Source organism: Austrofundulus limnaeus, unplaced genomic scaffold, assembly GCF_001266775.1.
Source record: "Austrofundulus limnaeus strain Quisiro unplaced genomic scaffold, Austrofundulus_limnaeus-1.0 Scaffold32, whole genome shotgun sequence".
NCBI classification, from domain to species: domain Eukaryota; kingdom Metazoa; phylum Chordata; class Actinopteri; order Cyprinodontiformes; family Rivulidae; genus Austrofundulus; species Austrofundulus limnaeus.
Genome location: NW_013952434.1, coordinates 1560312 through 1576852, shown reverse-complemented (window position 1 = coordinate 1576852; position 16541 = coordinate 1560312). Strand labels below are relative to the sequence as shown.

Genomic DNA, 16541 nt, shown 5'->3' with positions numbered 1-16541 from the left:
CAAGAAAAAACAAGAAAAAACAAGACTCTTTTGTCCTCCATCCATATTTTCAGTTACAGGCTGAGTCATTTCTACCTTCTCCTCTCTGTCAACGCTCTCTGGTTTCATTTAAAAGAGCCAATCATCAGATATTGTCCAAGATTAACCTTCAGGGTGGATATAGCTCGCTAGCAGCCTCTCACCGAGGACCTATCCATGTCATCATATGGCCCCGTCCGTGTAATATATTTTTAAACTTTAAACTTTTAGTTTAAAAATGATAAAAACTGAACATCCTACAGTATTTTTACAGTCTTTATTTTACAATTAAAATATATGTTTATCAAATAAAGTCTAATGTTACAACTAATCAGGGATCCCTTTAATAGTCTTGTGCTACATCCTAATATTTTAATCCTGAGCCAGTAATGCTGACTTTTTGGTTCAGTGGCTGCAGGGAGAGGAGCTTCCTGAGAATAAACTCACAAACACGACGATGAGGAATGAAAAAAAMCAGCAGGATACTCACTGCCTGGAGACTCTGGTGACGCTGGTTGGGACTGTAGGGGCTGAATTTAGGCTTGGCTGGTTTACCTGCTGCTCTGTCCTTGTGTCTCCTGCTGCTAATGTGCTGGAGCAGAAGATAAAAACACACAAACACAGGAAATCACATTAAGACGAATGCTGGCAGCAGCAGGTTAATTTGCTTAAAAATGTAATAATTTGTCAAGATGAAATCAAAGGGGCTTAATCAAAGCACTTATTCTGAAAATTAACTAGAATAAAACCGCTCAGAATTTGTTTGCTCTGACTTGTTGATTCAAAATATTCATGAGAGGCTGGTTTGGAAATGTTTTTGACTTGACTGACCAGCACAAACAGATGGCTGACGGTCAGCAAAGCGTACAATCAGCAGCGAACAGCTAAAATATTCATGAGCACCTGGACAAAAGCAAACTTTTAAACAGTTAGGTGTAAGAACTAACGGTATGCATTCGCGTCACGAACACGAGAGGGCAACAGTAGATTCAAACACTCGCTGGAACCCGAAGCGGCTTTGAGCTCATTACTACCTCACCTGCATCGACAGGTGTTAGATGTTCACACTGCGGCGTGGAATAAAATATGCACGGTGCTAMTTTTCCTGCCTGTAATGCATGATGGAGACAGTGATGATGGTCGTGTTGGATTGTTGAACGATGAGAATGGCAAATCTGTGTGATGGCTGACCTTTTTATGGTTTCAAAGAACATGAACAAGAAGTCTAATGAGCCAACTCTGACCCCTCATTTTCTTAAAATTAAGCGCCCACCTACATTCATTGAGTTTTAAACTAGGATCTTATCTTAAAAGATGAAAAGGCTGTAAGAATAATGGTAATTCTTTTGAAAATAGCATCATGAGTGATAGCATCTCAGCTACTACCACACAACGTTTTTGTTTAATATTTGTTCCAGGGTTGATAAACTGTGGCGGCCATCTTGGACTGGTTCCTATGAACCCACCTGTTTGAGTTGAGTCTCAGAGTTCACGTGCACATCGCAGATTTCACAGTGGAAAGTTTTGTTCTGGAGCCCCGTTGATGACTCCACTGGAGCGGCCATCTTGGATTTGACCCCTATCCTCGGGAACGACTTGATGGCTCCATCGCCGCTCCTGGCTTCAAGCATGGTTTTGTGCTTCGTACCTGAACACACGTTAAAGTTCATGAAAGGAGAATCAATCACAGCACATCAAGGGTTGATCACACAGTGACTGTTTCTTACCACTGTTGTGAGCCTGAAGCTGTGAGGCCGAGTTGACYGCCACCTTACAGAGGGAACAATAGAGGAGACGTTTTGCTTTTTCTTCCTCCGTCTCTTCCTCGGGAGCCTCTTCTTCTGCTTCCTTCGGGGGCTCTTTTTCTGTTGGTTTTGGACTGGGCGGCAGGGAGTGGTTAGAAGCCTCTTTTRGTGTTGCACAAAGACCACTCTGTGACCATGCTGTGTCAGAGGATGGGGTTGGGGCTAAGGGTTGRAAAAAACAGGCAAAATTAAACAGAAAAGCATGTTACACAAAGATAAGAAAAAAGACAGAGAGAAACAGAATTCCCCMTGTATTTTCATTGTTTATACAATAGTTCATTCTGAATTCTTCAAGAAAAAACAAACTCTTCAGCAGTGAATATGGATATAATGTATAAACATACATTTCTAACCCTCTACTAAAGCTAAATGTCCACAACCTCATGATGTCAATCCTAAAAATCCTGTTTTCAGACTTAAAGATGCTAACTTTAACCATCCATTTATTCATTATCTATACCCGCTTTTTGCTGTCAGGGTCACGGGGGTCACTGGTGTCCATATCCAGCAGTCACAGTGCGAGGGGCGGGGTGCTAACGTTAACCATTTAACCGTTGTAGTCTGCAACTAAGTAATTGCTCAGGTCAGATGATTAGGAAGGGTAACATCACTTTCTTCACTATCTCCTTCCAGCTCTTCCCAAATCTTGACCTGTTTCCAGGCCAATAAGGCAAGTTCTGRGTCTCTTAGCAGGATGTGACTGAAAAACCCAACCAGGACATATCCTCAGATGCCTGAGCCACATTCTGATGCAGAGGAGCTGGAATGGAGCGTGGATGGTATGGCATCACAATTCTGACAAAAACCAGAGAACCGTATTTATCAATCACAGCAGCATGTTTTATAATGGAGAGAGTGCAAAGCTCTGGTGTACATTTCTGCGTGGGCTCTTGAACGTATGGTGAGCAATAAAAACAYGCCCGGTCCACCCATCTGAACACTTTCTCATGCCAAATGTTACACTCGCTTTGTTTAGTGGGTGTATTTGTCAGGGAGCGGTAACTCTTATCTGATTGATTAACACACTCCCTGGGTTTTCAGCAGCATCAGAAGCTCAAGGCTGAACCCAAACACCCTGTGGGGTTATTTCATTCCCTTTACTTATGAGACACAATTCATGTCTATAGGTGAGGGTTGGAATGTAGGTGGACTAGAAAATCAAGAGATTAGTCTTTAGGATCAGCTTCTTTATTTACTACAATAGATGAGAGGAACACCCTGATTGTCCATCTCTAACTCATAAACACAACATCGAGATGGTTAAACTTTTCTACTCATCAACAAACCTTGGGGGAGTGTTTCATCTTTTTACCAGTTGCTGGTGGAAATCACTGTACAGTTAAACCAACATGACCATCATCTGGAAACACGATGTTATCCTTCTACATTGACTTTACAAAAAAAAAGTTTAATGAAAGTTATAGAGATGTCTGCCGTTATTTAATAAAATTCATGTTGGTCCATCACTTTGAGGTATTTTCCTCGTCTTAAAGACCCACCAGTCTTATCACCTTTTCCCAGCAAAAGATAATAACTCACCAGGCTAGAGGTGATTATGAGTGCTATCAACTTCTTTAATCGCACCAATAATCAATGGTTTCCCCTCGGATCCGTCTGCAAGCACTTTATTTGACAGTTCTGTACGGACGGTTTGGTTCTCTTATCTTTTCTGAGGCTAACGTGCTCCCAGAGGGCCACGCTCTGATTTCAGGATCCACTCTCTGTTAATAACAGTGATTAGCTCTCCCTTGGCTGAGTGAGTGTCTGTTCRTCTCCACTGATTCCCCGCCGTCTCAGTCGACTGATCTTCGGAAAGCTCTCATCAATTTCTCTTGAAACACCCTCTAAATGGAGAAATGATCATTCATTTTTTCATTATTATTTTTTCTCCCTCTAACATAAGCAAACTATCTAACCGGTGAGGTCAAGTGTTTTTTCTATAGTCATTATTCTTTAGTTGGAGTGAAAYATTATTTTTGCTCATTAGCACCCACGCACGAGCAAAAGTAGCACATCGGTGTGGGCAAAAATATACACACCCTGGAAATCAGTTAATGCTTTGACACACCTCCACACTGATGCTGACATGCCTCCAGACCCACACACACACACACACACACACACACAGAGAGAGAGAGAGAGAGAGAGAAATACAGGGACACTGTACAGCTGCCCACAGATCACATTCAAAGCCGTTTTCATTGGGCTTTTGATCTCTGGAGGCCACTGAACGAGGTCAGAAAATGTAGACATGGAGACAAAGCAGAGGATAATGCTCAACCTTTAATCTCCTCACTGTGCAACCCAAAGCAGCCGGGGGTGGGGGGCGGGGGGTGGGTATCACATCAAAGAGTTAAAGTTGTGACTGAGAAAAAGGAGGTTCAAACTGTACGTTCAAATATCTAACTCTGTCATATACTGTATTTGAAGTCCTCTCTCTCTCTCTCTCTCTCTCTCTCACTCACACACACACACACACACACACACACTAGGACAGTCAAGAAGCATGTGGAAGCAGGTGCGGGTTTTTTTTCAGAGAAACACACCGTCTGATGTTGTGTCAGAGCTGGAGGCCTGGGAGCAGGGTGACGGGAGGATTTGCGATGTGGTTTTCCTGATGACTGCTTCAGAGGTCTTGATCTTTGAATCTGGGGCATCCAGAGCTTTGAGCCTCTTCGTGTGCCTCGTGCCACTGTAATGGGAAGAAGCCTGAGCCTGCGTGTCCACCAACAAACAAACAAAATAAAACAAGATGAGCCAATTGCACACAAATATAAAAAGATGACAATAATTGCAGCTCCAATACACAACATGAAAGTTAACACTGAGGCTCAGGTGGGTAAAAACTTGATCCAAGCCAAGGGCCAGTCTTGATCAATATTTACTGAAAGTTAATATGAATAAGAATAATTTTAAATGTAGTATCATAAATTATGCTCATGAAAACACAAAAGAATTTAAATTAAACATAACAGATAAAGAATAAAGATCCAACTTATAACTTTCTATTAACTTTTAATTAAATATTTCTTAGACATGATTTTAAAACAGCAAACCCTCACTGAACAACAAATCATTTGAAATAAGGAGAGAATATAGAAAAAGATAAAGCCCACTCTGTTGCTCAGACGCACATTTTAATCAAGTTAGCTGTCCAACATCTGTTCTTGGCCGCAAAGTCATCAACAGGAGTTTAATCTTCTGATGTTTTCTGTTGCTTTTCCCAAAATAATTGCTTAACAAAAATTTTCAACTTATTTTTCGCGACTTTAAAGTTGGCCAGCTCTCACAAGAAGACTGAATTAAGTATAAGCTCAGTATTTAAAGTAATAAGAGAAGCAACAAAACATTACCACACATTTAAAAAAATCTCCTTTGAGGCCAGATTAAATGTTAAGGARGGCCAGAGTTGGCCCACGGGCCTTGAGTTTGACACGTGTGACAAATGAATTACAAACTGTTCTTTTAAAGTAATTATGTTGGAATATTATGGTCAATTAACATCAGAACTGTAACAGTACACCTAAGTAATGGTTTGGTATGTACTTTGGTATGAAGATCATGGTTGAGTGTAGATTTGGAATAATAACAAAGAGACAAATGCTATATTTTAATGTATTTAGGCAGATTGTCTCCCAGAAAGGCCCCCATGTTAGTGGGGTCAAAGGTCTATAAAACAGATCAATAACAGATAGTTCAAGGGTTAAAAATTGGATTACAGTACTGACATTGTGATGCAACATAATTGTTTCAAATCTTTTCACAGAAGGTTGCACCACACCTTCAAATCACTGAGCCATCCCTTTAAAAGACACTAAAATCACCCTCACAACAAAGCTTGCAAATCTTCGTTTTAGTTGTAAACAGCAGTAAACCAAATTTGCGTTGACGTTTTTGCTGTTCAAATGTTTATTTTCTGACAACAATCCATTAAATGCATCACTTTCTTGAAATGAAAGTGTTGCGCTTTCTGACTGGCGTAAGATCAGTGCGCCTTTTAACCAGTTATTACACAAGATCCCATCCCAACCAGGCGAGAAGCCAGACAGAGGGCAGGTCCTCTCAGCCATTCAACTGTCACTTCAGGGTGTGTGAGAAACAAAAGGAACCATGAAAGAGAAGCAATTGCAAGTGTATTTCTTCTCATGCACACACACACACACCTCAGAGTTGAATCTCACTCGACAGACTCCACAAGAGCTGCTTTTCTTCTTTAGGGGTAAAGCTAACCCGTAACCTGGACCAATCAAGGCTTTGTGGATGTGATCCATCTAAAACAGGAGGGGAAATGGAAAAAATTAACATTAAGAGAGTTGAAAACATTTGCAAACATTCTGAGATATTTTGGAAACTGCCTTACGAATCTTTTTTGTAATTTGTTGCCAAAAGTCGCAGTGAGACTCAGGTTTTACTCCTTTATCGTAATGTAATTTTAAGACTGGAGGTAATGATAGACAATTTTAAACAAATTGTATAAAGATGTTCAGATACTCTTTCTCTTGTTTTTTTTACTGGAGTCCGTTTGGACCACCATGAAGCCAAGCTGACCACAGTCTGTGTTCTCCAATAAACAAACAACAAAACTTTTACAGTCACTTTAAAAACCTGCAGGGGTATTTTACCCGGACATGTTCCAGCAACCAGACTGACCCTGAGCAGCTCTCTCTGCCAAAAAAGTAAGGAATTGATGCATCTTAGTATTTCTGGAAGCTATAACGAGTACATATAAGTATAATAAAACCTAAAGTGGAACATTACTTAAAAATAATATATATATATAGGGAACCATGAAAGCAGTAAAAGCAGGCTGAGAGGGAGGCCGGCAGTTACATAAAAATGCCAATTATTTTGGGTCAGCCAGCTTGTTTTAAAAGTGCTGGAAACATATAAGCACTGTTCTGGAGGTTTTACAAGTGCCAAAGATGAATTCCTGACCCAACATAAAAAACAGAAACTATGGGAATTTTATCTTTGATGACTCTGGGCAGCTTCACTGGAATGCATCTCTGCTCTCACCAGGTCTCGTATCGTTTTGTTTCTGTCATTGTATTAAAGTAAAAAAATAAATAAAAACACCATGAAAACTATTTTATTTCTTTAACAAAAAACTAGAATGTCTTGTTGAGGTTTTATGCTTAACTGGATGAGATTTCACATCACACCTTCATCCCTCCTCTGCCTCGGGGCTCCTTTGTCGATGTTTGACCTTCTCGCTCCATCTGCTAACCTCCAAACTCTCTGCTGCTTCTCCATCTGATCAAAGTCGCCTTCCTGTCCTCCCCTCAGACTCACTTTCTTCCCCTTGACGCACTCCTTAGCCTTCAAACACCTGTAGCAAAGTCAGCTTGCCCTTTTCTACTTATTGCCTTTTTTCTATTGCGCACACACTGATATCACACTCGGAAACAAATCTTCTGAATGAATCAAGCACCAAAAAAGATTWAAAAAAATGCAGCATCAATTATAATCAGAGCAAACTCTGGAAAAGACTCAGGTATAGCAGCACGTCAGACACGCCGAGCCCCATGGAGTTATGACTGAAACATATGTCCAAGTGAAATAAAGCAGACTTTTACCTGGCTCACAATCAGCCTTCTACATTTATGATGATGAATAATCCTCTTTTACTTTGTGCATCAACACCTGACGTCAAGAAGAAAAAAAGTGAGACATAAGCCACTGTTTTGTCATTTCAATGACCAGTTTTGGTGGAATCTGCCAGAAATGTTCCCGTTCCCCATTAGAAAAACTAGAAGCCAAAGCAGTCGGTGAAGTTTAAGGAACCGGATCAGAGAAAACATTTGCACGCATGCAGTCCGGTAACTATGCCAACGCACATGTGGGCACCAAACAYACTCCTGTTTGGCGCTTTACGGGAGCCAGTACACATTTCAGGGGCTTATTAAGACGCACRAGGGAAAAAAAACGTACACACATTTCACTGTCAGAGTTCAGCTTTCTGCACACCCACAGATTTATTACAGAAGCGTTTCGAACAAAAATGCCTCCTGGTAATTTTATTTATTTTTTATATATATAAATATTTTCTCATCAAATGCAAAAATCTGTTACAGATTTTACTGATGTATTTTATTAAAACATTAACATCAAAGCTAAAAGATTTAGTTGAGCGATATGTAAAAATGTTTGTCCTTTAAAAAAACAATTTATGAGAGTAAACTATAAATTTAGGAGTTTGATTATTTGAAACTTTTTGCTAAAAGTTATATCGACTAAATTAGTTGAATGACAGCATAATGAATGACAATTAAAAAGCTACCATTAAGGTGTTTAGTCGATGCTTTCCAACTCCTCCGTATTGAAAAAAAGGTAATATAGTAGTGATACGTATGTAGTAGTAAGTCTCTAAAATGACACCCACAAACCAAAACACTGCAGTAACTTTTTACTGGTCTGATAATACTCCTGCTGCTGCAGACTGGAGGAGGTGCTGGAGATGGAATATAATTAAATAAGTGGGAGTCTGAGTGTGAGTGTTAGAAGAGGGAGATGCGATTTCTTTTTTTTTCTTCTTTTTTTAAGAAATACCGAGTTCATCCAGAGGGAGAAGGCGTCGAGAAGGTGAGAACAAGCCAACATTCTGAAAAATAATATTTTGATTTCAGTCTGTTGTGCAAAAATAAAAAAGGAAGAAGAAGAGAAAAATAAAGCAGGACTGAAAAAAAGGTCAGCAGAGAAAATGTCAGCGAGAGGACGAGCTAAAAAAAAGCGAGAAAAGGCACATGAGCGGACGTGGAATGAGACGGATGACAGGAGGAGACAAAGTGGAAAACCTGTAGGGCCAAARAGTGCAGCAGAGAAAGTGAAAAGGTGATGGGGGGGTGGGGGGACAGTTGGAGATGAGAGGAAACTGAAGTGAAACACGGAGAAAGAGCCTTAGAAGTGGATAGGTGTGTTTTTCAAGGCATGGTGCGCTTTTTGAGAAAGCTGCTGATGTGAATACAGCGTCTATAAATGTATAAAAAACACCCTGCAACAGAGTAAAACATGCAGGTCTGAACAAATCAGGTTAGAAATAAAAGAGTAAACAGCAGAWAGGAGCAAAGGAGATGTGACTGGTCAAATATTCTGGTTTTATACACTTCTTAATCAGTTTTTTCTTCATGTAAACATTTAACTTTTATTCCTCCATGTCTTAACAGCATACTGACCGAGTTTAAAGCCGATAAGTCAAAATCCCTAGGAGGAGTTCGCAAAAATTCGACGTGAGCGAAAATGAAAATCGGCCAAAATTTGACCTTGACCCAAAACGGCCGACTTCCTGTTTGTTTTAGGGCATACCTCCAAGAGACTTTTTTTCTTGATTTGGGGAGATCTACCTATGTCTCGAATTTCAGCTCTCTAGGACTTACCAGTTCCTCTATCTCACGTTAGGTGGCGCTGTCGAGTCATTTGGCCACTCCCATTAAAAGTTCCAATAGAATCATGCGATTCTGTTAATGCAGTGATGCTCTAAGCTAGAGATCATCAATTCTGGTCCTCGAAGTCCACAGCCCTGCATGTTTTACTTGTTTCTCTGCTCCAACACACCTGATTTGAATGGACAGATGATTAGCAGGCTTCTGCAGAACTTGGAAAAGGTAGTTCACTGACTGAATCAGGTGTGTTAGAGACGGGAAAAAAGTAAAATATGCAGGGCTGCGGACCTCGAGGACCGGAATTGATGATCTTTAGCTTACAGCATCCCTGCACTTTTTTGGACTTTTATTGGAACTCTGGGACGTAGCTGTGTTGGTTTCATCTGTTAAAGAGGACTTGCAAAATCCAAAGTTTCTGCACGGCTATATAGTCATAAACCCCTCTATCAAGGTATGGACCACTCTGGGAGCAGGGGGATGGCGCGGTGTGAAGCATTGTGTGGATTTAAAGAGGCAGCATAGAAACGAGTTGAAACACGCCTCAGAGAAGGGRTGAAAGAGGGGCTTGTGGAGTTACAAGGAAGAATTCAGACCGAAGCATAGCAGCTCCACTTTATATAGACTCTAATGAATGATTTAAATGTGAAAAAGAAGYRGTTAAACGCAGGATATGTCTCCTTTAAAACATGCGTTGTTTTTTTTCCAGAAGCTCAGCTCTCCTCTGGGCCAGGACTTGGCCCACATTAGCTCCCCTCCAACCTTCACCCATCACAAACATCGAGTCAGACAGCTCTAAGAAAGGCTCTGCGTGAGGAATACCAAGGAATTGGCTCTACTTCCCCCCCACCCACCATCCCCCCCAGGTTGTGTGGAAATGTCACCGCACTCTGCATCACAGGTGATATATTTGGAAAGATGTAGGCAGCGCGCGCGTACAAACAGCTCAGTGTTGAACATTTTCTTCCACACAGGCAAATTTAGTTTGTGAATTTTTACTTTTCTGGCTGTAGCAACAGAAAAAAAACCTGCTGTGATAAAGTGAACAATTTGAGTTTTGATTCATGATGTTGCCATGGCAGCCGCGGATACTCACGTCGGTGAATCCGGGGAGCAGATGGAAGGGGAGGAGGCCCTTGGGGTCGGGGGAGGCCAGGGTCCTGCCCAGCGGGGGACGAGCCAGMGGCGGCAGGGGACTGTGGCACACATTACCTGAGAGACGACACAGCAGGGAGCCAATAAAGATTAGATGATACATTTTAAAATGATAAAAAATAATGAGMGCTAATAAAGAAGAGGATTTTAACTTTAAAGTAAAAATCTCTTCGCTTTCAAGCAGCCAAACTCCTTTTGTGGAATTCACTTCAATTCTGAACATTTTTWACGTTTTTGTTAGATTTTAGCTTTATTTTTGGCTCATTCAGGGGAATGTTAAACCTTGTTAAACCTTTTACCAGACTATTAGACATAAAAAAGACTCCTAAAATCAATAAATGAATTGCGTTATARATAAATAACTCAGCAAAGAACCACATTTGTTTCCGGCACCTGCTCACAAAAACACAACTTGCTCTTATTGTTTTAGCTGAACCTTAAAAAAAAAAGGTTTGACTCATATTTTAGTATTTTAGCACCAACAAGGTGACTCCTAAAGACCTGTGATCAGTAGGTGGAGGATGTACGATGAAGCTTTCAAATCCTCTTTCACTTCATTGCGGCTTTTTCTTCCTGTTTTTTTTTTAAATACTGTTTATTTGCTAAAGTACAACTTTAGACATGACTCTTCCTGTTTTTTTTAAGCAGACAGTAAACTTGTTGCCACAGCCAGGTAAAAGTTACAGAAAATTTGTGAAAAGGCAGAAAAAGTSTAAATAAAAGTCACTTTTAAGGATCACAAGARAGCCTGGCRGCTTAGAAACAAGRCAYAAATATRTTAAAAGKGGTTTAAAACTTTTGCACAGTACTGAATGGACTAGTGTTGATCACAGTTAGCTGACTATAATTATACAATACAATAAATCTATATTATTTTAACTTTTTATAATGTGAAATGAAAAATATATTTTTTACAACTAATTTGCTCATCAGAAATTTACATCAGAAACTCTTTAGATTAAACATAATTAAGTTTTAATGCACAATTAAAACTTTTATTTTGGCATTTTTGTATTTTTTACTTTTTTCTTTTAAACTAAGCATCCTTCACTCAGGATTTTGCAACATTTAACTTTTCCCACAATCATTTGTTCAGAGACTTTTTTAGAATAATAGCTTACAGAAATGAACCATTTTAAACTCATTTCCCCAACTCCATATCTCCACGCTATATTTGATGAAAATGAAAGCCAAACGCGCGCGCCCACAGGCCCACCCCTTCATGATAAGCATCCTGTTTGTGCTGCTGATTGTGGAGCCTCCAGTTTACACGTTCTCCCTGAGCTTGATTACAGTTTGATGGTGGACCAGCGTGCATGTTTAATCACCCACAATCAGAATCAAGCAGAACACCCATCCGCTCTGCCATTACTCTGATTGCCTTTGGCTAAACTCAGGGGTGTGTGTTTCTGTGTGTGCATCAGTGCGAGACTTGTTTCACCTGTTTGCTCTAAAAGGAGAAAGGACTTTTTTTTTAGCTGCACTAAACACGTGGATGAGAAACTGTAGACTCATGCATCACATTTGAGAATGACACAGTACCAGTTTTTGTTTAGATTTCCAGAACCTATGGGAGAAATGTTAGAAGTAAAGTACTTGAAACACAAATGTCTTTGTTTGCTGAGCCATAAATAAGCATTTCYTCTTTTTGTTACACATCATTTCACAGCTAAATATAATGCATGAYAACCTAAATGAACCATGTCTGCTTGCAATTTGCAGACTTTCCAAAGCTCACATTCAAATCAAAACACAGCAACAAGTGATTCCACTGATCAGAAATCCATTTGAGCCCAACTCCCCCCAGATTAAAAGCATTATGTTTTCTTTACTTACCAAAATACATGGCAGCAGCACAGAGGGATCTGATGGTTCAGTGTTTGATGAAAGAGTTTTTCATCTCAGGGCAGAAATGAGGCTTCCCACTCTCTCCTCTGGTCTCTGCTTCTCTCTGCAGCGGAGCTGCCGGCTGCTCCTTCCCATCTGGATTCCCTCCTCCTCCTCTGCCTCCTCCTCCTCCTCCTCCTCTGCCTCCTCCTCCTCCTCTGCCTCCTCCTCTTCCTCTTCATTATGATCATGTCTTCACGATTCGTATACAAACTGCAGCTATCCCCCTCAAATCTGCTTTGAATTCAGATGAAAATGAGTGTGTAGAGTGTCAAGTTGCAGAGTTGCCTCACAGCCAAGCATTCCAAAACACAAATTTAGATTTAATAGAGAAATAAATCAATACAGAAAATATTTTTTTAAATCAAACTCTTTGTTGCTCAGAGTTGGCAGCTTTCTGTCCGAGGCTGCTGTGTTTTGAAAGGAGATGTTTGTTTAGTGGTTTTTTTTTTTCTCTCCTGGAAATGGTTTCCCATCCTCACTACTTTTCCTCTTGGGCTTTTATTATTTTTAGATGCATCCTGTAAGTTTTAGCACAGAGAGGAAACTACACAGGACATAAGCTTGCAAAAAAAATAATAATAAACTTCACAATCTCAACTCTAAAAAATGTAATGTCTGCACATTTGATTTCTGCACACTCAAATGTTTCGCGAGTAATTTATTCTTCTGACAGCATGACCTCACTTAACTTACTGGTCTTCAAACCAAAACACTTYTTTTTCTGTGTGGGGGAAAAAATGAACATGTTTTCCCACAGTCCAAAACTCCAGAGACATCTCAAGAAAGCTGTCAGTTCAACACCTGCTATTTTACAACCTGCTAAATCAGATACACAAGTTCATTTAGTAAAGTAGTACAACACATTATGGGATGTTCATCATCAAACAAAGTACAGCAGGTAAAATAAGTATTGAACACTTCAACATTTTTCTCAGTAAATATATTACTAGAGGTGCTAATGACATGAAATTTTCACCAGATTTTGGTAACAACCCAAGTGATCCATACATACAAAGAAATCAAACCATAAATGTCCAGAAATGAAGTTATTTGTAATAATGTGGAATGGCACAGGGAAAAAGTATTGAACACRCTTACTGAAATTTATCTAATACTTTGTACAAAAGCCTTTGTTGTCAATGACAGCTTCAAGAAGCCTCCTGTATGGAGAAACTAGTGGCATGCATTGCTCAGGTGTGATTTTGGCCCATTCTTCCACACAAACAGTCGTCAAATCTTGAAGGTTTCATGGACCTCTTCTATGAACTCTGATCTTTAGTTCTTTCCATAGATTTTCTGTTGGATTCAGGTCAGGTGATTGGCTGGGCCATTCCAGCAGCTTTAGTTTCTTTCTCTGAAACCAACTGAGAGTTTCCTTGGCTTTGTGTTTGGGCTCATTGTCTTGCTGAAATGTCCAGCCACGTTTCATCTTCATCATCCTGGTAGATGGAAGCAGATTTTTATCAAGAACATCTCTGTACATTTTTCCATTCATCCTTCCTTCAATTATTTGAAGTTTGCCAGTACCATATGCTGAAAAACAGCCCCACACCATGATGTTCCCACCTCCAAACTTCACTGTTGGTATGGTGTTTTGGGCTGATGTGCAGTGCCATTTGACCTCCAAACATGATGTGTATTCTGGCATCCAAACAGTTCAATGTTGGTCTCATCTGACCAGACTATATTCTCCCAGTATTTCACAGGCTTGTTTAAATGTTGTGCAGCAAACTTTAAAGGAGCTTCAACATGCTGTTTCTTCAGCAGTGGAGTCTTGTGTGGTGAGCGTGCATACAGGCCATGGTGGTTCAGTGCATTACTTATTGTTTTCTTTGAAACAATCGTACCTGCTAATTCCAGGTCTTTCTGAAGCTCTCCACAAGTGGTCCTTGGCTCTTGGACAACTCTTCTGATAATTCTTTTCACTTCTCTGTCAGAAATCTTGTGAGGAGCACCTGGTCGTGGTTGGTTTATGGTGAAATAATGTTCTTTCCACTTCTGAATTATGGCCCCAACAGTGCTCACTGGAACCTTCAGAAGTTTAGACATTCTTCTGTAACCGATGCCATCATTATGCTTTGCAACAATAAGGTTGTGAAGGTCTTGAGAGAGCTCTTTACTTTTACCCATCATCAGATGTTTCTTGTGTGATACCTGGCCATCATTTGGGACTGAACCAGCTGATATTAACTTGCACTGACAAGGGGCAGGCTTGCTTTCTAATTACTGAGAGAGTTCAGCTGGTGTCTTGGCTTTCAATGCGTTTTTACACCTCCCTTTCTTCATGTGTTCAATACTTTTTCCCTGTGCCATTCCACATTATTACAAATAACTTCATTTCTGGACATTTATGGTTTGATTTCTTTGTATGTATGGATCACTTGGGTTGTTACCAACATCTGGTGAAAATTTCATGTCATTAGCACCTCTAGTAATATATTTACTGAGAAAAATGTTGAAGTGTTCAATACTTATTTTACCCGCTGTATATGCATATATTAAACATGATATAATACAACATATGTACATGATATTGCAGGAAAAATATGCGTTGTTCAAAATTGAATGTCAGAATAAACTGGAATCCGCTGGATATGGAGTTTTAAGATGTAAATTCAACTCTGGAAGACTAATGACCCTCACCTAGCTCATTCAGCTCCGTCACCGTACACTCAGCCTCATCCAATCAAGATCCAGCAGTCTGGGATAAAAGCATCAACCTCAATTGCTCCAGCTGCTCGCCAGCTGACTGTCAACCTACCAACTCCCCTCCTCCATCCTTCATCTCCTACCTTCCAGGTATCTCCCTCTCCTTCAACCACCACCAGTGTCTGGGCCCCAGGGGGGAAGAAAACTCCTACCCACTAACCTAATCAGCTCGTCAGAGCCTTTAACCTTTCACAGCGCTCACATTCTCGGCTGGGGTTCGAGCGCCAAACCTGTCAATCATGTCAATCTGTTCAGTTATGGCAATAAATACATTCTAATTTCACGTTTTGTGTTCATGTGAGTCTTTCCACGTTGAATTCGTGTTAAAACTTTATTTTCAATCTTCTGACTCCAATCAGGTTCATACAGCACTCAGCAGCACAGGCCTCAGTAAGACCTTGGACTGAACCAAAACAAAACACAGGAGCTCTGCTCTAAGCAGACTCTGCAACACTGACAACTTCTTTACTCTTATAATAATGAATTGACCTTACAATGTACATCTCTTCCTGGTTACATCCCTGGAGGTGTTGTTACCTTTTACGTCAGAACATCACTCATTTTGTTTAGACTAAAGAAAGAACACATGATAAGACACACACCAACTCTTTGTCTACTTTAACTTTACAGGCTGAAATGCTCTGAAAGTATAAAATACAAAACTGCATCTATCATTCAGTTAATCAGTTACAAAATTTCCTTCAATATGATACTGATTATGATGAATGATATATAATTTGATATGATTTGAAGAAATATGGTATATAATGTTAATGTCTCTTTTTTTTTACTCCCTTGTGAGGAGGTGGCCACACCAAGCAAACCTACATAAAAGATTCGGGATTTGTTTTGTGACAGATCCCCCTCCTGACACAAGCTGGACTTGAAACTGTAACATTAAGATCATAAGACCACAGCACTGACCACTGAGCTTCAGCCACCATGATATGAAACATTATATGAGATAAATATGTTATATACTGTTTATACGTATATATGTATGGTAATGTATAATACAGCATAATAGGATATATAAAATACAATGTATGACATGATATAAAATACATGATATAATAAGATATACCGATATGATACGACATGATACGATACGATTGTAAGGGGATGAGGTGAGATTGGACCCAAAAGTCACAGTCACGAGTCACGAGGAGTCACGAGGAGTCTAAATTAAAAGTCTTCATTAAAGAAAAATGCCAACGTGGATGCAGAAAAAACAACTAATAAGGACAACACAGGAGGAGAGCCAGGGCAAACCATATGATGAATGGACGAGGAAGTGGTGAAGAATGGCTGGTTAAATAGAGCAGAGTTGAGTGGAAAGTGGAAACAGCTGGGTGATGACTAAGTACAGATAGGTGTGATGATAGAGAGTAATCAGGAAAAGACATGCAGAAACACAACAGAACACAAGACACAGATCCTCACAACGTGATGCGATACGATGCGATACGATGCGATACGATACGATACGATACGATACGATGCGATACGATACGATACGATACGATACGATACGATACGATACGATACGATACGTTACGTTACGATACGATACGGTACGGTACGGTAC

The 16541-nt window shown here is 40.0% G+C and overlaps 1 protein-coding gene across 1 annotated transcript; it reads right to left on the bottom strand.

The window, feature by feature from the left end:
* Positions 1–508: 508 nt before the first annotated feature.
* On the bottom strand, positions 509–12354 carry LOC106515784 (zinc finger protein 385D; the record flags this gene model as incomplete). Its single annotated transcript, XM_014005781.1, is given in 7 exon segments — positions 509–610; positions 1485–1666; positions 1746–1985; positions 4370–4538; positions 5987–6094; positions 10296–10411; positions 12191–12354. Coding segments are annotated over 7 exon segments (927 nt in total), but the record flags the coding sequence as incomplete, so codon positions are not given.
* Positions 12355–16541: the final 4187 nt, after the last annotated feature.